General features: G+C 49.1%; 1 protein-coding gene across 1 annotated transcript in view; it reads left to right on the forward strand.

Moving 5' to 3' along the window:
- LOC137535449 (zinc finger protein 208-like) overlaps positions 1–22,703 on the forward strand; it is a 292,522-nt gene that overhangs the window by 183,371 nt on the left and 86,448 nt on the right. The window contains exons 10-11 of the mRNA XM_068257277.1: positions 1,214–2,038; positions 5,880–5,886. Coding sequence (XP_068113378.1) covers positions 1,214–2,038; positions 5,880–5,886 — 832 coding nt within the window. The remainder of the gene's footprint in view (positions 1–1,213; positions 2,039–5,879; positions 5,887–22,703) is intronic.

Below are 22,703 nucleotides of genomic sequence, written 5' to 3' on the forward strand. Positions count from 1 at the left end.
GAGGAAAGGCCTGGGGAGGTGTTTGCATGATAGTGTTAAATGGCATGGACTATAGAGGGAGAAGACAGTGTTAAGAGAGAAGATAAGAGTTTGAAGCAAGCTCAAGCTGCCATACATTAGACGGCAAGCAAAGGAACAAGTGACACAGCTCTGCAAGATTGCAATCAAGGAATGCGTGCAGCGGATTAGAAAGAGCTACTGATCCCTGAACTACTGAGCAATTACTAGCAGAACTAATACAATACAATTTGCCTAGATAAACTGCACCCCGAGGTACCTCAGTAAACTGGCCATGTTGGACAGAGGATTGGTGCTTGTTTGAGATTGGATGGCAGGATGAATCATCATTTAGACATCAGACACAAAGGCATCTCGTAGTGCAGATAGATGCTATGATGTCACTCCCTCTGTGCCCTGGGTATTCTCTGAAGTCCTAGAACGTAATATGTAAGTCCCACCTCTCTTCACGGTTAGCTGACTGAGAAAGAGGCGGAGTTGGACTCGGCAAGCGGAGAGGGTGACAGGCTTCCTGACTGTGAGTTGACTGTCCCTAATTACTGCACCTTTCTAATCCTTACTTTTCGACCTGGTTGTCCATAACCCCTCCCCCCCCCCTTCCCCGCAGCAGTGTGCTGCAAAATCTTAAGCAGGGCGGTTGCAGATCAGGTCTGGCTGCTAGGTACATAGCTGTGTGCAGCACTGGTGAAGGAGAATAGTGTGGTCCGGGGCTTCCCGACGACTGGCAGCCTGTCAATGTTTAGGCAGGTTATCTGGCATTACAAGCTCACTGCCGGCAATGCCCCCTGGCTATTCTGGCACCCTAGGCCAAGGCCTATTTGGTCTTTGCTTAAATCCGGCCCTGTACAGCAGTGCAGACCCTCCTCTTTCCTTTCATCCCTAATGATAATTGTTCCTCCCCTCAGAACTCTCTAACAGGAAGTGATGATGTTTCTCTATTTGCAGCACAGAGTCCCGGCATCAGGAACCTCTCAGAGACTCGTCTCTCTGTATCTACAGACTGCACAACGGATGATGATGTCACTGGACAAGAGTCTCCTGCAGATATCCTGGTGACCCCAAATATTCCCCCAGACTCCCCTAACCTGTCTAACCCTGAGAGGTCTCATACCCAGCACAGCTCTCCCCCTGCTGGACGGTCTTATTCATGTTCCACGTGTGGGAAATGTTATGCATGGAAATCACAGCTTGTCACACATAAGAGATCTCACACTGGTGAGAAGCCCTATTCATGTGCTGAGTGTGGGAAATGTTTTACACAGAAATCAAATCTTATCAGACATGAGAGATATCATACTGGTGAGAAGCCCTATTCATGTGCTGAGTGTGGGAAATGTTTTACACAGAAATCATATCTTATCAGACATGAGAGATCTCACACTGGTGAGAAGCCCTATTCATGTGCTGAGTGTGGGAAATGTTTTGTGAGTAAATCATATTTTGACACACATAAGAGAACTCACTCTGGTGAGAAGCCTTTTTCATGTGCTGAGTGTGGGAAATGTTTTGCACGAAAATTCGACCTTGTCCAACATGAGAGAACTCACACTGGTGAGAAGCCCTATTCATGTGCTCAGTGTGGGAAATGTTTTGTTAATAAATCACACCTTGTTATGCATGAGAGAACTCACACTAGTGAGAAGCCCTATTCATGTCCTGAGTGTGGCAAATGTTTTATTAAGAAAGCAAATCTTGTCATCCATGAGAGATTTCATACTGGTGAGAAGCCCTATTCATGTGCTGAGTGTGGGAAATGTTTTGTGAGTAAATCATATTTTGTCACACATGAGAGATCTCACACTGGTGAGAAGCCCTATTCATGTGCTGAGTGTGGGAAATGTTTTGCACGGAAATTCGACCTTGTCCAACATGAGAGATCTCACACTGGTGAGAAGCCCTATTCATGCGCTGAGTGTGGGAAATGTTTTGCTAAGAAACCATATCTTGTCAGTCATGAGAGATCTCACACTGGTGAGAAGCCCTATTCATGTGCTGAATGTGGGAAATTTTTTTGGCGTAAGTCACAGCTTATTAAACATTTGTGTTGAGGATTGCTGAGGATTTTTTCATGCTACTCAGTACATTGTTTTATAAAGTGTAAAAGTCCCTGATATGAAGTGACATGATGAGATAAATATGGGTACATATAGTACTGAGCCTAGTTAGAACTTGCTTTGTGTTCACTTTTTTGTTTTTCAATGTAAGGGTTAATAAACCAGGTGCTTTATCTATACAAATGAGGCAGGATCTGCAGTCCCATGCAGCCATGGCTCTCCTGAAGAGTAGATAAAAGCCAAAACACTTTTATCTGACTGAACAAACACTCCTGATAACACAAGAGTGCTGAAATGATCATTATTTGTTTTAGCTGGGAGCTGAATAAACCAGATTTTAAATCACTCTGATTTCACTGCTGTGCATAATTCAGAGTCAGGATACAACCCCTTAAAGTGAAAATAAGAATGTGAGACTCCAGGAAAGTTCTATATAGCATTGTTATTTACCTGCTGTGAGCTGCAGATGTGGGGATATTAGAAGCTCCCATTCATCCAGACTGAACTAAGGACAGGAGAGTTCCCTCTCTCTGTTTCTCTGTTGTACAGTCAACTGCCCAAGTTCACCAGGAACTGTCCACCGGCGAACAGTTTGGGCCATCTCTACCAGCGACAGGTACAAGCGCTGTGGAAAAGATCATTGGATCATCCCTGCCACCTCTCAATCTCCACACGGCGAGAATGAGGTCTAGCGCCATCAAGATCTCACGTGACCCCTCCCACCCAGGCAACCGCTTCTTTGAGCTCCTCCCATCTGGCCACCATTATAGGACCATCTCCTCTAGAACAAACAGGTGTAGCAGCATCTTCCCTCCTCTGCTGAGCCCGCCCTCCTGCTGAACTCTATCCCTCCCCAGCTGAGCCCGCCCTCCTGCTGAACTCTATCCCTCCCCAGCTGAGCCCGCCCTCCTTCTGAACTCTATCCCTCCCCTGCTTAGTCTGTCCTCCTGCTGAACTCTATCCGTCCCCTGCTGTGCCCACCCTCCTTCTGAACTCTATCCCTCCCCAGCTGAGCCCGACTCCTGCTAAACTCTATCCCTCCCCTGCTGAGCCCGACTCCTGCTAAACTCCATCCCTCCCCTGCTGAGCCCGACTCCTGCTAAACTCTATCCCTCCCCTGCTGAGCCCGACTCCTGCTAAACTCTATCCCTCCCCTGCTGAGCCCGACTCCTGCTAAACTCCATCCCTCCCCTGCTGAGCCTGCCCTCCTGCTGAACTCCATCCCTCCCCTGCTGAGCCCACCCTCCTGCTGAACTCTATCCCTCCCCTGCTGAGCCCACCCTCCTGCTGAACTCTATCCCTCCCCTGCTGAGCCCACCCTCCTGCTGAACTCTATCCCTCCCATGCTGTTCACCCTCCTGCTGAACTCTATCCCTCCCCTGCTGAGTCCGTCCTCCTGCTGAACTCTATCCCTCCCCAGCTGAGTCCGTCCTCCTGCTGAACTCTCTCCCTCCCCTCCTGAGCCCGCCCTCCTGCTGAACTCTATCTCTCCCCTGCTGAGCCTGCCCTCCTGCTGAACTCTATCCCTCGAACCAGTTTTTAGCCGCACACTGCCACAAGTAATTGAAAATACAAGGACTGCAAGATTTTTTTTGAATAAAAAGTAGAAAATCTTTATTGAATAAAATCTTATGAAAAATGCCATTTGCATAGTTCGGCAACTGCTATAGTCGAGCAAGAGACCACCACCACTCCCTAACCCATTAAAAACCCAGCCATATGCCGACCAAAGTGGTACATCCTAGTTCCTCCAACAATGTACGTGAGGTATCCCGGGCCACAGAAATATTCTCTGTAGCTAGGTAAGAATTGAAAAAAATACACTCACAAAGGTAACAATCAAAATTAATGGAGACCAATAAGATCGGAATATAGACGAACACCAATCGATAACCAATTATACCAGCATGTGACCCCTATTATGCACTGAGCTGAATGGCTATATGCATATAATTATGCCTTACACATAAGCCTATGCAATTGATTTTTCTAACTGGACTGCTAGATTAGAAGAGCAATAAAGGATGCATATATTCAAAAAATATGAAAAAATCGTGGTACCACTTTAAATAGTATGTTTCCAAAAACCATAGAGGTGTCAAATTTTATAGTGCAATCCTGTCCCTTGAACAGCATAGGTATAGTTCCATCAGGTGTCTCAGCATATATTTCTTGTTAAGCATATGGGCAATGATCTTATCCACAAAAAAGCAAGCACAAGTAGCAGCAAGCCAAAGAACACAGTCCTTTTGATAATTAGCTGGATAAACAGGCTTACATACAGCCACAAGCATAAAGCTCTTCATTCAATATAGCTGTAAAGCGACAGTTGATGTGTAGCAAGGCAAGCATTTAGCTCCCTGTCAGCTTAGCACCACAGCAAGATAAACGCTGTCCTGATGTATCTTGGCATCAGCAATAAAAATAGCAGTCATTACATTTGATTCACTGCCCAATCGCAACAGGAATCCTTTCCCAAACAGACCTCAGCGGGCAATGCATTGCTCTATTAGATAACTTATATACTTATTGTTTTCCTGGCAGTGCTTTTGTTTCTCTTTATGCCTGTATGAAAGTCCTAGTTTTGCTGGGCCCAGACTTGCACAGATATTGGTCTCCCTACCATGCTGGCATGGCTGCTTGGTGTGTCCAGCTATGTCCGTGATCCATGTTGATGCATTTCGTCCTGCCCCCGGAACTTCGTCAGATCAATCACCTGTTTCCACATTCACTGTGTTACAAAGTATGGTGTGTTTATAGCTGGGATACTTAACTTTTGGATATTTGCCAAGTTACCACCATCTTGTGGCCAAAACGTTCAATGTTTTTTCATTTCCATTATGTGAGGCTGCTGTATAGTCATTTCTTATCCTATGCTGACATCGTGTGGCTGGTAGGTGTTATTACACCACACCCAACTTTCCAATAATAGGAAACATTCGCCATCTTGTGGCTTAAGCACAGACTACAACATTTCATATTATATGACTAACCTTAGCAGTCCCACTATTTTGATACACTATAGGTTCACTTTATAATCTTGTTAAAACATTTTTATTATATTCTTACCTATAGGTGGGCATAGTCTACATGGAATCATGGCATCTACATATCCATATAAACTAACCGGGAATGTCTCCCCCTCCCCCAAAGGCGGCCAGCAGCCCTACCTCCATCTCAATTCCCAAAACATAACTGTACATATATATGTATATTTACAAAAACACCTTCAAATTTAGGTCAGTATTTAGACCCTTGGGGCTCAAAGTATCCAGCATGTATATCCAAAAACTCTCCTTCTCGTACAATTGCACATCTGTATTAGTCAATCTAATTCCAGGGTCTAGATGGTAGATCGCTTTTACCTTTAACACAGAGGGATCAGCATTAGGATGTTCTAAAAAGTGGAGAACCACTGGAGTTTTTTCTTTTTCGGCATTTTCCTTTTTTCCTCCATCGACAATACTTCTCACGTGCTGCTTTGTTTTTCCTATATAAAATTTCCCACATGGGCATATCATCTGATATACTACGTTTTTAGTCTTACATGTCATAGGATATCTAATGAAAAAAGTTTTTGTTGTAGCTGAGTTAGTAAATTTATCGGTAACCTCTACCAAGGGACATATAGAGCAGTCATTACATTTGCGCATCCCATTTTAAGGTTTAAAAAATTGTTGTCTAGGGTAAGTTTTAAACTCAGAAGATGTCAACAAGTCAGCTAAGTTTTTATTTCTTCTTGCGGTTAATACAGGTCTAGGTCCCACTATCTTTGAAAGTCTCTTCTCTGTCAATAGAATGGGCCAGAACCTATGTAGAGTATCTTTCAATCTACCCCAATGTGGCAAATAGGTAGATTTTCGTCATGTTTGATTTTTTTGGTCAATAGTGTATCTCGATCTATTCTTAATGCCCGATACAGGGCTGATTTCAATAACTTGTGAGGATAACCTCGTGCTCTTAGTCTCTCCTTCAAATCGTGGGCCTCCATTTTAAATTCTGCCACATCACTACAGTTCCTACGCAGTCTCAGGAACTGTCCAATAGGAACTGCCCTCTTTTGTGAATCAAGGTGGGCACTATTCTAGTGAAGTAAAAGGTTACCTGCTGTCGGTTTTCCATAAGTCGAGGTTTTCAGTTTGTCGCCTTCCTTTCTGATTTTAACATCTAAAAATTAAATTTCTTGTTCATGCACTTTGTATGTTAAAAAAATATTGTAATTATTAGTATTCAAAAATGGGATAAATTGCTCCAACTGCTTTCTAGTGCCGGTCCATAACATGAATATATCATCCACATAGCGAAGCCACAGGGGGGGCTTGCTCCCGAAACATGGCTCCACATAGACCCTCTCCTCCTCCCATGCGTCCAGGTGAAGACACGCATAAGCCGGAAAGCACGCCGCCCCCATGGCCACACTCCTCTTTTGTCTATAGAACCTTCCATCAAAAGAAAAGAAATTATCCAAAATACATTTACAGCAGTTGGCCTACAAAATTATTGTGGTCATCCTCACAGGGGTAATACTTAGACAGATATTTTTCAACTGCCCTTAGGCCCACATGATTTGGAATAGAAGAGAATAGTGACTCTACGTCAAGGCCTACAAGTAAAGCTCCCTCTGAAACTGAAACCTTATCTAATTTTTCTAATAATTGCATTGTATCCAATACAAGGGAGGGTAATCTCTCCACCATCGGTTTGAGTTTTCGGTCGACATATTGTGCTGACTTTTCAGTTGGTGCATTAATTGCAGCTATTATGGGTCGACCTGGTGGTTGTTGGACATTTTTATGTACTTTAGGTTGCATATACAATATTGGTCCACGCACAATGCCCTGTACTCTCGTTCAGTGAGGATATTGTCCAGATATCCCCACTGTAATTTTCTGTTCAATTCATCCTTCAAACGAATAAACGGATTAGATGTTACATATTCGTAGCACTCCTTATCATTGAGTTGTCCTTGAACCTCTGCCAGGTACATCTCCCGCGGCCAGAGAACTATATTGCCCCCTTTGTCACTACGTTTAATAATTATATCCTTCTGACTCTGTAGTTTTTTTTAATGATTGTCTTTCACCGTAGGTAAGATTATTTTTTTCTAGGGCAATTTCCCCCCATGTATATATGCTGAGACACCTGATGGAACTATACATATGCTGTTCAAGGGACAGGATTGCACTATAACATTTGACACCTCTATGGTTTTGGAAACATACTATTTAAAGTGGTACCACGATTTTTTCATATTTTTTGAATATATGCATCCTTTATTGCTCTTCTAATCTAGCAGTCCAGTTAGAAAAATCAATTGCATAGGCTTATGTGTAAGGCATAATTATATGCATATAGCCAATCAGCTCAGTGCATAATAGGGGTCACATGCTGGTATAATTGGTTATCGATTGGTGTTCGTCTATATTCCTATCTTATTGGTCTCCATTAATTTTGATTGTTACCTCTGTGAGTGAATTTTTTTCAATTCTTACCTAGCTACAGAGAATATTTCTGTGGCTCGGGATACCTCACGTACATTGTTGGAGGAACTAGGATGTACCACTTTGGTCGGCATATGGCTGGGTTTTTAATGGGTTGGAGAGTGGTGGTGGTCTCTTGCTCGACTATAGCAGTTGCCGAACTATGCAAATGGCATTTTTCATAAGATTTTATTCAATAAAGATTTTCTACTTTTGATTCAAAAAAATCTTGCAGTCCTTGTATTTTCAATTACTTGTGGCAGTGTGCGGCTAAAATCTGGTTTGGTTGCTTTGTATTTTTTCTTTGGTTAAGGATACCAGTGCCTGCACCTGACGTTTTTGGGATTGCGCATTTGTAAATTTATGGTTATTGTTGTTAATATTTAGAACTCGATCCCTCCCCTGCTGAGCTCTATCCCTCCCCTGCTGAGCTCTATCCCTCACCTGCTGCACCCGCCCTCCTACGATAATACTACCCCTTAGGCCGCGGAGACTCCCCTGCACCCGCTCCGGTCCTCCAAACTCCACAGGGGGTGCAGCACCCTCCTTGCACCTCTGTAGCACAACATCGCCTGCCCAGGTGTATTACCCCCCTCATGCTGTAAATGTTTTCCACCTACACTGCTTGACTTTTCTTCTTGTTTTTGTCTGCCTGTGTCTATCTGTTGCCAATGCACCTTAACCTCCCTGGCGGTATATTAAAAACCGCCAGGGGGCAGCACTGCCGTTTTTTTGTGTTGTTTTTTTTTGTTTTTTTTAAATCATGTAGCGGCTCGCTACATGATAGCCGCTGCTCAGCGGCATCCCCCCAGCCCCGCCGATCGCCTCCGGCGATAGGCGATCAGGGAATCCCATTCAAAGAACGGGATTTCCTGGAGGGCTTCCCCTGTCATGGCGGCGGGGCGGGATGACGTCACCGACGTCATGGACGTCGTGACGTCTAAGGGAGTCCCGATCCACCCCTTAGCGCTGCCTGGCGCTGATAGGCCAGGCAGCACAGGGGTCCAGGGGGGGGGGAGCTGTACGGCGGCGCGGATAGCGGCGATCGAGCGCGGGGCGGCGGCGATCGGTGTGCGGAAATCGGCCCAGCAGGGCCTGAGAAAACCTCCTGCGCGGGGTTACTGCCAAGGAGGTTAAAAAGGAACTCCAGTGGAAATAATGTAAAAAAAAACAAAAACTGCCTCGTTTTTACAATAATTATGTATAAATGATTTAGTCAGTGTTTGCCCATTGTAAAATCTTTCCTCTCCCTGATTTACATACTGACAATTATCACATGGCGACATCTTTACTGCCGGCAGGTGATGTCACTGGAAGGAGAAGCTGCTTATTTTTTGGCAGTTTGAAACAGCTGTTATTTCCCACAGAGCAACGAGATTCACAGACAGGAAACTGCCAGGACCACAGTCCTCACAGTTTCCTGTTGGAGGGGTTTCACCACAGTATCAGCCATACAGAGCCCCCTGATGATCTGTTTATTAAAAGGAAAAGATTTCTCACGTAAAAGAGGGTATCGGCTACTGATTGGGATGAAGTTCAATTCTCGGTTACAGTTTCTCTTTAATGACAGGAGCACAAGGTAAAATCTCCAGCACACTCTATGCTGCGGTATTGCTAACTTACGCGTGCTCCATTAACATAACGGGCCCACCACTGAACCCGCCCTGAGCCCCTGGTTTCACAGGATGACATCCCAGCACTTTGATTGGCCCAATAGGCTGTCTGTAACGTGACAGGAAGCCGATTGGGCCAATAAAACAGGGAACACCCGTTAAGTTAATGGAGCATGCATAGGGTTAATGAATCAACCACATAGTGATAGTAACAAAGGTAGAAATGGAGGAATTATACAAGCATGCCTGGTTTTTCAAATATTTAAACAATTTGTACGCAGTTAATTATTTCAGGGAGGATTCAAAGTTTAACAAGTTTATAGCAGATGGGAAAAAGCTGGTTTTCCGTCTGTCTGTGTGTATACAGATTGATCCAAACGTCTACCTGATGGAAGGAGCTCATACAAGGCATTTTTGGGGTGAGCGTTGTCCTTGATAATGTTTTTGGCCCTTCTCATACAGCGAGTCTTATACAGTTATCCAGAAGTCTCAAGCAACCAGAAGCTACACTTATCCGACATTTGGCAATCCCTGTCAGTGCTGGATAATGGGGGTTTTACTGCACAAGAGTTCCAGTGCTGGTAGTTCAGTGCTGATAATGACTTCTGCTGATTTTACAGCTCACTGCAGGGCTTCTCTGGCAGCCTTGGTGCAGCTGGTGTACCAGGCCGGCATGCAGTTGGTCAGACCGCTTTCTTTAGGGCATCTGTAGTAATTAACCAGCAGCTTCTGTGGAAGGTTAGCGCTCCTTAGCGTTCTCATAAAGTAGAGGCACTGTTGTGCTTTGCCAGTTACAGCTAAAGCATTGTCAGCCTAGGAGAGGACTATTGCACTGGCCACAGGGCATCTGGGTGTCACTGCAGTACATTGAGGCTCGGGTCTCTTCTGCTTTACACCTCAGTGGTAGCAGAGACTATAAAATTCAGGGGCATCTATGTGGACACCATTACACTGCAACACACCTGCTGCATTTTGACATCACATAGGCGGTGCATTGCAGTGTGGCAAACCTCGGCTGTTATGCTACAAAGACACACTGTGACCAGAGCCTTACTGTATACTGTAAGCAGATCTATACATGTAATGGTATGTGTGCCACATTCTGCACACTCACTTGCTTCAGCTCAGCAGACAATGCACAGAAATGCATGTATAGTTGTGGCTGTGCGAGGCAAGATCCCCCCTCCCCATCCAGAGCGGAGCAGTATGCATGGCAGACCTCTGTGTACCCCCCATGTGCGGAGTGATGTTGGCCCATCTTGTGTTGTTAGCCATGACATATATGGGTGGCAATGGCAGATCTCTGTGTGTCCCCCTCCCCCGTGCATAATGTGCTGTACCAGATACTGATGTGATTGTGCCGCCCCTGAGTCTACCAGCCACTGCAATATATGTATTTAGGCTGAGCAGTAATGGCTGCATGTCCCCCGCTATGTGCCCTGTGTCCTGTATTGTGTGCAGCTGATTACGGTAATGTCCATTAGATAAAGGCTTACCACCATGCTGCCGCCCACCAGAACAGAATGTAATGCAGACAGATCCTCTGTGTCCCTGCACCCCGAGAGTCCCCGGCATAAGCAGAGCACTGTGTCCCCCCCGCTATGTGCACTGTGTCCCATATTGTGTGCAGCTGATTACAGTAATGCCCATTAGATAAAGGCTTACCACCATGCTGCCGCCCACCAGAACAGAATGTAAGGCAGACAGATCCTCTGTGTCCCTGCACCCCAAGTGTCCCCGGCATAAGCAGAGCGTTGTGTGTCCCCCGCTATGTGTACTGTGTCCTGTATTGTGTGCAGCTGATTACAGTAATGCCCATTAGATAAAGGCTTACCACCATGCTGCCGCCCACCAGAACAGAGTGTAAGGCAGACAGATCCTCTGTGTCCCTGCACCCCGAGTGTCCCCATCATAAGCAGAGCACTGTGTGTCCCCCGCTATGTGCCCTGTGTCCTGTATTGTGTGCAGCTGATTACAGTAATGCCCATTAGATAAAGGCTTACCACCATGCTGCCGCCCACCAGAACAGAATGTAAGGCAGACAGATCCTCTGTGTCCCTGCACCCCGAGTGTCCCCATCATAAGCAGAGCACTGTGTGTCCCCCGCTATGTGCCCTGTGTCCTGTATTGTGTGCAGCTGATTACGGTAATGCCCATTAGATAAAGGCTTACCTCCATGCTGCCTCCCACCAGAACAGAATGTAAGGCAGACAGATCCTCTGTGTCCCTGCATCCCGAGTGTCCCCGGCATAGGCAGAGCACTGTGTGTCCCCCGCTATGTGCCCTGTGTCCAGTATTGTGTGCAGCTGATTACGGTAATGCCCATTAGATAAAGGCTTACCACCATGCTGCTACCCACCAGAACAGAATGTAAGGCAGACAGATCCTCTGTGTCCCTGCACCCCCAATGTCCCCGGCATAAGCAGAGCGCTGTGTGTCCCCCGCTATGTGCTCTGTGTCCCGTATTGTGTGCAGCTGATTACGGTAATGCCCATTAGATAAAGGCTTACCACCATGCTGCCGCCCACCAGAACAGGATGTAAGGCAGACAGATCCTCTGTGTCCCTGCACCCCGAGGGTCCCCGGCATAAGCAGAGCGCTGTGTGTCCCCCGCTATGTGCCCTGTGTCCTGTATTGTGTGCAGCTGATTACAGTAATGCCCATTAGATAAAGGCTTACCACCATGCTGCCGCCCACCAGAACAGAATGTAAGGCAGACAGATCCTCTGTGTCCCTGCACCCCGAGTGTCCCCGGCATAAGCAGAGCGCTGTGTGTCCCCCGCTATGTGCCCTGTGTCCTGTATTGTGTGCAGCTGATTACAGTAATGCCCATTAGATAAAGGCTTACCACCATGCTGCTGCCCACCAGTACAGAATGTAAGGCAGACAGATCCTCTGTGTCCCTGCACCCCGAGTGCCCCCGGCATAAGCAGAGCGCTGTGTGTCCCCCGCTATGTGCACTGTGTCCTGTATTGTGTGCAGCTGATTACGGTAATGCCCATTAGATAAAGGCTTACCACCATGCTGCCGCCCACCAGAACAGAATGTAAGGCAGACAGCTCCTCTGTGTCCCTGCACCCCGAGTGTCCCCATCATAAGCAGAGCACTGTGTGTCCCCCGCTATGTGCCCTGTGTCCCGTATTGTGTGCAGCTGATTACGGTAATGCCCATTAGATAAAGGCTTACCACCATGCTGCCACCCACCAGAACAGGATGTAAGGCAGACAGCTCCTCTGTGTCCCTGCACCCCGAGTGTCCCCGGCATAAGCAGAGCGCTGTGTGTCCCCCGCTATGTGCTCTGTGTCCCGTATTGTGTGCAGCTGATTACAGTAATGCCCATTAGATAAAGGCTTACCACCATGCTGCCGCCCACCAGAACAGAATGTAAGGCAGACAGATCCTCTGTGTCCCTGCACCCCGAGTGTCCCCGGCATAAGCAGAGCACTGTGTGTCCCCCGCTATGTGTACTGTGTCCCGTATTGTGTGCAGCTGATTACAGTAATACCCATTAGATAAAGGCTTACCACCATGCTGCCGCCCACCAGAACAGAATGTAAGGCAGACATATCCTCTGTGTCCCTGCACCCCGAGTGTCCCCGGCATAAGCAGAGCGCTGTGTGCTTCTTTTACTTAGCATGAGCATTTCTCTCTGTAGCTTGTCAGTTGCGTATCTTCTGTAGCTTGTCAGTTGCGCACCTTCCATAGCTTTTCAGTTGTGCATCCTCATTAGCCTGTCAGTTGCCCATCTTCCGTAGCTTGTCAGTTGCGCATCCTCTGCAGCTTGTCAGTTGCGCATCCTCTGCAGCTTGTCAGTTGCGCATCCTCTGCAGCTTGTCAGTTGCGCATCCTCTGCAGCTTGTCTGTTGCGCATCCTCTGCAGCTTGTCTGTTGCGCATCCTCTGCAGCTTGTCTGTTGCGCATCCTCTGCAGCTTGTCTGTTGCGCATCCTCTGCAGCTTGTCAGTTGCGCATCCTCTGCAGCTTGTCAGTTGCGCATCCTCTGCAGCTTGTCAGTTGCGCATCCTCTGCAGCTTGTCAGTTGCGCATCCTCTGCAGCTTGTCAGTTGCGCATCCTCTGCAGCTTGTCAGTTGCGCATCCTCTGCAGCTTGTCAGTTGCGCATCCTCTGCAGCTTGTCAGTTGCGCATCCTCTGCAGCTTGTCAGTTGCGCATCCTCTGCAGCTTGTCAGTTGCGCATCCTCTGCAGCTTGTCAGTTGTGCATCCTCTGCAGCTTGTCAGTTGCCCATCTTCCGTAGCTTGTCAGTTGCGCATCCTCTGCAGCTTGTCAGTTGCGCATCCTCTGCAGCTTGTCAGTTGCGCATCCTCTGCAGCTTGTCAGTTGCGCATCCTCTGCAGCTTGTCAGTTGCGCATCCTCTGCAGCTTGTCTGTTGCGCATCCTTTGCAGCTTGTCAGTTGCGCATCCTCTGCAGCTTGTCAGTTGCGCATCCTCTGCAGCTTGTCAGTTGCGCATCCTCTGCAGCTTGTCAGTTGCGCATCCTCTGCAGCTTGTCTGTTGCGCATCCTCTGCAGCTTGTCAGTTGCGCATCCTCTGCAGCTTGTCAGTTGCGCATCCTCTGCAGCTTGTCAGTTGTGCATCCTCTGCAGCTTGTCAGTTGTGCATCCTCTGCAGCTTGTCAGTTGCGCATCCTCTGCAGCTTGTCAGTTGCGTATCCTCTGCAGCTTGTCAGTTGCGCATCCTCTGCAGCTTGTCAGCTGCGCATCCTTTGCAGCTTGTCAGTTGCGCATCCTCTGCAGCTTGTCAGTTGCGCATCCTCTGCAGCTTTTCAGTTGCGCATCCTCTGCAGCTTGTCTGTTGCGCATCCTCTGCAGCTTGTCTGTTGCGCATCCTCTGCAGCTTGTCTGTTGCGCATCCTCTGCATCTTGTCTGTTGCGCATCCTCTGCAGCTTGTCTGTTGCGCATCCTCTGCAGCTTGTCTGTTGCGCATCCTCTGCAGCTTGTCAGTTGCGCATCCTCTGCAGCTTGTCAGTTGCGCATCCTCTGCAGCTTGTCAGCTGCGCATCCTCTGCAGCTTGTCAGTTGCGCATCCTCTGCAGCTTGTCAGTTGCGCATCCTCTGCAGCTTGTCAGTTGCGCATCCTCTGCAGCTTGTCAGTTGCGCATCCTCTGCAGCTTGTCAGTTGCGCATCCTCTGCAGCTTGTCAGTTGCGCATCCTCTGCAGCTTGTCAGTTGCGCATCCTCTGCAGCTTGTCAGTTGCGCATCCTCTGCAGCTTGTCAGTTGCGCATCCTCTGCAGCTTGTCAGTTGCGCATCCTCTGCAGCTTGTCAGTTGCGCATCCTCTGCAGCTTGTCAGTTGCGCATCCTTTGCAGCTTGTCAGTTGCGCATCCTTTGCAGCTTGTCAGTTGCGCATCCTTTGCAGCTTGTCAGTTGCGCATCCTTTGCAGCTTGTCAGTTGCGCATCCTCATTAGCTTGTCAGTTGCCCATCTTCCGTAGCTTGTCAGTTGCGCATCCTCTGCAGCTTGTCAGTTGCGCATCCTCTGCAGCTTGTCAGTTGCGCATCCTCTGCAGCTTGTCAGTTGCGCATCCTCTGCAGCTTGTCAGTTGCGCATCCTCTGCAGCTTGTCAGTTGCGCATCCTCTGCAGCTTGTCAGTTGCGCATCCTCTGCAGCTTGTCAGTTGCGCATCCTCTGCAGCTTGTCTGTTGCGCATCCTTTGCAGCTTGTCAGTTGCGCATCCTCTGCAGCTTGTCAGTTGCGCATCCTCTGCAGCTTGTCTGTTGCGCATCCTCTGCAGCTTGTCTGTTGTGCATCCTCTGCAACTTGTCTGTTGCGCATCCTCTGCAGCTTGTCAGTTGCGCATCCTCATTAGCTTGTCTGTTGTGCATCCTCTGCAACTTGTCAGTTGCGCATCCTTTGCAGCTTGTCAGTTGCGCATCCTCATTAGCTTGTCAGTTGCCCATCTTCCGTAGCTTGTCAGTTGCGCATCCTCTGCAGCTTGTCTGTTGCGCATCCTCTGCAGCTTGTCTGTTGTGCATCCTCTGCAACTTGTCTGTTGCGCATCCTCTGCAGCTTGTCTGTTGCGCATCCTCTGCAGCTTGTCTGTTGTGCATCCTCTGCAACTTGTCAGTTGCGCATCCTTTGCAGCTTGTCAGTTGCGCATCCTCATTAGCTTGTCAGTTGCCCATCTTCCGTAGCTTGTCAGTTGCGCATCCTCTGCAGCTTGTCAGTTGCGCATCCTCTGCAGCTTGTCAGTTGCGCATCCTCTGCAGCTTGTCAGTTGCGCATCCTCTGCAGCTTGTCAGTTGCGCATCCTCTGCAGCTTGTCAGTTGCGCATCCTCTGCAGCTTGTCAGTTGCGCATCCTCTGCAGCTTGTCAGTTGCGCATCCTCTGCAGCTTGTCAGTTGCGCATCCTCTGCAGCTTGTCTGTTGCGCATCCTTTGCAGCTTGTCAGTTGCGCATCCTCTGCAGCTTGTCAGTTGCGCATCCTCTGCAGCTTGTCTGTTGCGCATCCTCTGCAGCTTGTCTGTTTTGCATCCTCTGCAGCTTGTCTGTTGCGCATCCTCTGCAGCTTGTCAGTTGCGCATCCTCTGCAGCTTGTCAGTTGCGCATCCTCTGCAGCTTGTCAGTTGCGCATCCTCTGCAGCTTGTCAGTTGCGTATCCTCTGCAGCTTGTCAGTTGCGCATCCTCTGCAGCTTGTCAGCTGCGCATCCTTTGCAGCTTGTCAGTTGCGCATCCTCTGCAGCTTGTCAGTTGCGCATCCTCTGCAGCTTTTCAGTTGCGCATCCTCTGCAGCTTGTCTGTTGCGCATCCTCTGCAGCTTGTCAGTTGCGTATCCTCTGCAGCTTGTCAGTTGCGCATCCTCTGCAGCTTGTCAGCTGCGCATCCTCTGCAACTTGTCTGTTGCGCATCCTCTGCAGCTTGTCTGTTGCGCATCCTCTGCAGCTTGTCAGTTGCGTATCCTCTGCAGCTTGTCAGTTGCGCATCCTCTGCAGCTTGTCAGTTGCGCATCCTCTGCAGCTTGTCAGTTGCGCATCCTCTGCAGCTTGTCAGTTGCGTATCCTCTGCAGCTTGTCAGTTGCGTATCCTCTGCAGCTTGTCAGTTGCGCATCCTCTGCAGCTTGTCAGCTGCGCATCCTTTGCAGCTTGTCAGTTGCGCATCCTCTGCAGCTTTTCAGTTGCGCATCCTCTGCAGCTTTTGAGTTGCGCATCCTCTGCAGCTTGTCTGTTGCGCATCCTCTGCAGCTTGTCTGTTGCGCATCCTCTGCAGCTTGTCTGTTGCGCATCCTCTGCAGCTTGTCAGTTGCGTATCCTCTGCAGCTTGTCTGTTGCGCATCCTCTGCAGCTTGTCTGTTGCGCATCCTCTGCAGCTTGTCAGTTGCGCATCCTCTGCAGCTTGTCAGTTGCGCATCCTCTGCAGCTTGTCAGTTGCGCATCCTCTGCAGCTTGTCAGTTGCGCATCCTCTGCAGCTTGTCAGTTGCGCATCCTCTGCAGCTTGTCAGTTGCGCATCCTCTGCAGCTTGTCAGTTGCGCATCCTCTGCAGCTTGTCAGTTGCGCATCCTCTGCAGCTTGTCAGTTGCGCATCCTCTGCAGCTTGTCAGTTGCGCATCCTCTGCAGCTTGTCAGTTGCGCATCCTCTGCAGCTTGTCAGTTGCGCATCCTCTGCAGCTTGTCAGTTGCGCATCCTCTGCAGCTTGTCAGTTGTGCATCCTCTGCAGCTTGTCAGTTGCCCATCTTCCGTAGCTTGTCAGTTGCGCATCCTCTGCAGCTTGTCAGTTGCGCATCCTCTGCAGCTTGTCAGTTGCGCATCCTCTGCAGCTTGTCAGTTGCGCATCCTCTGCAGCTTGTCAGTTGCGCATCCTCTGCAGCTTGTCTGTTGCGCATCCTTTGCAGCTTGTCAGTTGCGCATCCTCTGCAGCTTGTCAGTTGCGCATCCTCTGCAGCTTGTCAGTTGCGCATCCTCTGCAGCTTGTCAGTTGCGCATCCTCTGCAGCTTGTCTGTTGCGCATCCTCTGCAGCTTGTCAGTTGCGCATCCTCTGCAGCTTGTCAGTTGTGCATCCTCTGCAGCTTGTCAGTTGTGCATCCTCTGCAGCTTGTCAGTTGCGCATCCTCTGCAGCTTGTCAGTTGCGTATCCTCTGCAGCTTGTCAGTTGCGCATCCTCTGCAGCTTGTCAGCTGCGCATCCTCTGCAGCTTGTCAGTTGCGCATCCTCTGCAGCTTGTCAGTTGCGCATCCTCTGCAGCTTTTCAGTTGCGCATCCTCTGCAGCTTGTCTGTTGCGCATCCTCTGCAGCTTGTCTGTTGCGCATCCTCTGCAGCTTGTCTGTTGCGCATCCTCTGCAGCTTGTCTGTTGCGCATCCTCTGCAGCTTGTCTGTTGCGCATCCTCTGCAGCTTGTCTGTTGCGCATCCTCTGCAGCTTGTCAGTTGCGTATCCTCTGCAGCTTGTCAGTTGCGCATCCTCTGCAGCTTGTCAGCTGCGCATCCTCTGCAGCTTGTCAGTTGCGCATCCTCTGCAGCTTGTCAGTTGCGCATCCTCTGCAGCTTGTCAGTTGCGCATCCTCTGCAGCTTGTCAGTTGCGCATCCTCTGCAGCTTGTCAGTTGCGCATCCTCTGCAGCTTGTCAGTTGCGCATCCTCTGCAGCTTGTCAGTTGCGCATCCTCTGCAGCTTGTCAGTTGCGCATCCTCTGCAGCTTGTCAGTTGCGCATCCTCTGCAGCTTGTCAGTTGCGCATCCTCTGCAGCTTGTCAGTTGCGCATCCTCTGCAGCTTGTCAGTTGCGCATCCTCTGCAGCTTGTCAGTTGCGCATCCTTTGCAGCTTGTCAGTTGCGCATCCTTTGCAGCTTGTCAGTTGCGCATCCTTTGCAGCTTGTCAGTTGCGCATCCTTTGCAGCTTGTCAGTTGCGCATCCTCATTAGCTTGTCAGTTGCCCATCTTCCGTAGCTTGTCAGTTGCGCATCCTCTGCAGCTTGTCAGTTGCGCATCCTCTGCAGCTTGTCAGTTGCGCATCCTCTGCAGCTTGTCAGTTGCGCATCCTCTGCAGCTTGTCAGTTGCGCATCCTCTGCAGCTTGTCAGTTGCGCATCCTCTGCAGCTTGTCAGTTGCGCATCCTCTGCAGCTTGTCAGTTGCGCATCCTCTGCAGCTTGTCAGTTGCGCATCCTCTGCAGCTTGTCTGTTGCGCATCCTTTGCAGCTTGTCAGTTGCGCATCCTCTGCAGCTTGTCAGTTGCGCATCCTCTGCAGCTTGTCTGTTGCGCATCCTCTGCAGCTTGTCTGTTGTGCATCCTCTGCAACTTGTCTGTTGCGCATCCTCTGCAGCTTGTCAGTTGCGCATCCTCATTAGCTTGTCTGTTGTGCATCCTCTGCAACTTGTCAGTTGCGCATCCTTTGCAGCTTGTCAGTTGCGCATCCTCATTAGCTTGTCAGTTGCCCATCTTCCGTAGCTTGTCTGTTGCGCATCCTCTGCAGCTTGTCTGTTGCGCATCCTCTGCAGCTTGTCTGTTGTGCATCCTCTGCAACTTGTCTGTTGCGCATCCTCTGCAGCTTGTCTGTTGCGCATCCTCTGCAGCTTGTCTGTTGTGCATCCTCTGCAACTTGTCAGTTGCGCATCCTTTGCAGCTTGTCAGTTGCGCATCCTCATTAGCTTGTCAGTTGCCCATCTTCCGTAGCTTGTCAGTTGCGCATCCTCTGCAGCTTGTCAGTTGCGCATCCTCTGCAGCTTGTCAGTTGCGCATCCTCTGCAGCTTGTCAGTTGCGCATCCTCTGCAGCTTGTCAGTTGCGCATCCTCTGCAGCTTGTCAGTTGCGCATCCTCTGCAGCTTGTCAGTTGCGCATCCTCTGCAGCTTGTCAGTTGCGCATCCTCTGCAGCTTGTCTGTTGCGCATCCTTTGCAGCTTGCCAGTTGCGCATCCTCTGCAGCTTGTCAGTTGCGCATCCTCTGCAGCTTGTCTGTTGCGCATCCTCTGCAGCTTGTCTGTTTTGCATCCTCTGCAACTTGTCTGTTGCGCATCCTCTGCAGCTTGTCAGTTGCGCATCCTCTGCAGCTTGTCAGTTGCGCATCCTCTGCAGCTTGTCAGTTGCGCATCCTCTGCAGCTTGTCAGTTGCGTATCCTCTGCAGCTTGTCAGCTGCGCATCCTTTGCAGCTTGTCAGCTGCGCATCCTTTGCAGCTTGTCAGTTGCGCATCCTCTGCAGCTTGTCAGTTGCGCATCCTCTGCAGCTTTTCAGTTGCGCATCCTCTGCAGCTTGTCTGTTGCGCATCCTCTGCAGCTTGTCAGTTGCGTATCCTCTGCAGCTTGTCAGTTGCGCATCCTCTGCAGCTTGTCAGCTGCGCATCCTCTGCAACTTGTCTGTTGCGCATCCTCTGCAGCTTGTCTGTTGCGCATCCTCTGCAGCTTGTCAGTTGCGTATCCTCTGCAGCTTGTCAGTTGCGCATCCTCTGCAGCTTGTCAGTTGCGCATCCTCTGCAGCTTGTCAGTTGCGCATCCTCTGCAGCTTGTCAGTTGCGTATCCTCTGCAGCTTGTCAGTTGCGTATCCTCTGCAGCTTGTCAGTTGCGCATCCTCTGCAGCTTGTCAGCTGCGCATCCTTTGCAGCTTGTCAGTTGCGCATCCTCTGCAGCTTTTCAGTTGCGCATCCTCTGCAGCTTTTGAGTTGCGCATCCTCTGCAGCTTGTCTGTTGCGCATCCTCTGCAGCTTGTCTGTTGCGCATCCTCTGCAGCTTGTCTGTTGCGCATCCTCTGCAGCTTGTCAGTTGCGTATCCTCTGCAGCTTGTCAGTTGCGTATCCTCTGCAGCTTGTCAGTTGCGCATCCTCTGCAGCTTGTCAGTTGCGCATCCTCTGCAGCTTGTCAGTTGCGCATCCTCTGCAGCTTGTCAGTTGCGCATCCTCTGCAGCTTGTCAGTTGCGCATCCTCTGCAGCTTGTCAGTTGCGCATCCTCTGCAGCTTGTCTGTTGCGCATCCTCTGCAGCTTGTCTGTTGCGCATCCTCTGCAGCTTGTCTGTTGCGCATCCTCTGCAGCTTGTCTGTTGCGCATCCTCTGCAGCTTGTCTGTTGCGCATCCTCTGCAGCTTGTCTGTTGCGCATCCTCTGCAGCTTGTCTGTTGCGCATCCTCTGCAGCTTGTCTGTTGCGCATCCTCTGCAGCTTGTCAGTTGCGCATCCTCTGCAGCTTGTCTGTTGCGCATCCTCTGCAGCTTGTCTGTTGCGCATCCTCTGCAGCTAGTCAGCTGCGCATCCTCTGCAGCTTGTCAGTTGCGCATCCTCTGCAGCTTTTCAGTTGCGCATCCTCTGCAGCTTGTCTGTTGCGCATCCTCTGCAGCTTGTCTGTTGCGCATCCTCTGCAGCTTGTCTGTTGCGCATCCTCTGCAGCTTGTCAGTTGCGCATCCTCTGCAGCTTGTCTGTTGCGCATCCTCTGCAGCTTGTCTGTTGCGCATCCTCTGCAGCTTGTCTGTTGCGCATCCTCTGCAGCTTGTCTGTTGCGCATCCTCTGCAGCTTGTCTGTTGCGCATCCTCTGCAGCTTGTCTGTTGCGCATCCTCTGCAGCTTGTCTGTTGCGCATCCTCTGCAGCTTGTCAGTTGCGCATCCTCTGCAGCTTGTCAGTTGCGCATCCTCTGCAGCTTGTCAGTAGCACTCTCTCTTTGCTGCCGCTAGTTGAGGCAACCGGAAGCCCCAACTAACCGGCATGCCTGAGGGATAATGGAGACTTTGTTTTTAGGGTGTTTACAGCCTCTTAAATACTTACTGAGCCTCCAGCAACGTCTAGCAGTCTTCCGCATTGCTCCTAGCTGCTTCCAGCGTCCGTGCACACAAGTCTGCATGTCACATGACTCACACACACACACTGCACCTGGTGTATCCATAGTGAAGGGGCATCTTGTGGATTATGCCCCCTTGTACCTCTTGTGTCTCCCTGTGTCTGCCTCTGTCCTCCTCATGTCCTCCTCTATGCCCCATTGTGTCCCCCTGTGTACCTCTTGTGTCTTCCTGTGTACCTCCTGTGTCCCCCTTGTATCCTCCTGTGTCCTCCTTGTGTACTCCTCTATACCCTTTGTGTCCTCCTCTGCATGGGCACAGTACAGGGAGTCTCTGCCATTGTGGTGGGTTGGAGGTTGGTATTGGCAGGTATTCACAAGTGAGGAACTCTATGCATAAAGACCAAAAGACGCAGTGACTACCCCCCCCCCCCCCCTCCTCCCAGTTTTTTGGGGAGAAACGGTGAGCCCAAAATATACAGTATTATACATTTTATTCATTATATAACAATTGTCACTGTAATTACCAATTCTGCATTTTGTTACCAATTCTGTATTTTGTATATTGGTGTTGTACATCATTTGTCTGTATTATTATGTATTCCATGCTTGTTTCTTACTTTGCTTAATAAATCAATAATAATAAACAAGACTGCACTTTTTTAAAGTTGTTAGAGAAACATAACACTAAACTGGAGGTGATATTTCACCATGATCAAGGAGCTCTATAAGAGGTGGGACACAAATACAATCAGGTGAGTTCCAGTCTGACCTGATGGGAAAGGTTTCCATGTTCCAGGGATCCTCAGACTGGGCCTCTGCGGCTTAGAACTTCTATTCTGCACCCCCTGATGGTCATGATGGAGATTACAATCATATGCATCATTACACAGGTGAGGTTGTGTTTAAAACTACTCAAACAAATCCACATGGTTAGAAGGTTAGTGGCCGATACACAGTCTTATAGGCCAATAGTTCTGGGATAAGCTATAGCATATAAAGGTTAGTTGTTTTCTCAAACTTCAGGCAGTAAATAGGAAGAGGAGCTGGTTGTTTAAATGTGTTTTTTTAGAAGACTCCTGTCACCGGTTCTCTGCTGTGTCAATTAAAATCAAGTTTCCCTTTTCCATGAGAATGTAAGAGTGCAAGTGACATGCATGTGACACGGATGCTGCTGAGCAGATGGGTGACATCAGCCTAGAAGTTAGGGCATCACAGAAAGCCAGGATAAAGGAGGCTGCAATAAAAGCTCCGGATGTGATTGTCAGCTCTCACACACCCACAGCCCACCTATAGTGGGATGTGCCTATGTAACACTTGTTATGCTGGAGAGTTTTCTGTATATAAGATGTAGCTGTAATTTATAGGTGGGGAGAATGGTAATCACTTGACATAGCAGTTTAGAGCTGATGTACGTTCTGCTGCTTCTGTAACCAAGGCTGAGCAGTGCATTGTGACCTAGGCAATACATCTCTAATGGCCTCAGAGTGTCTCTGGTCTGTGTATACAGCTGCAGCTGTGGGAAGGTCCAGCTGATACATGAGTAAGTGCAGTCTCATCAGATGATCGCTGGTGTTGTGATTACCAAGGGCAACCACAGAATCAGTTTTTATCAGCAATATGGTAGGACATTACACTATGACTATGAAAGGGATTAGATTGTGAGCGCCTCTGAGGACAGTCAGTGACATTACTATGTACTCTGTAATATGCTGCAGAAGATGTCAGTACTATATAAATACATAGTAATAATATGGTAGGACATTACACTATGACTATGGTAGAGATTAGATTGTGAGCGCCTCTGAGGACAGTCAGTGACA

This window comes from Hyperolius riggenbachi, chromosome 10, assembly GCF_040937935.1.
Source record: "Hyperolius riggenbachi isolate aHypRig1 chromosome 10, aHypRig1.pri, whole genome shotgun sequence".
NCBI classification, from domain to species: domain Eukaryota; kingdom Metazoa; phylum Chordata; class Amphibia; order Anura; family Hyperoliidae; genus Hyperolius; species Hyperolius riggenbachi.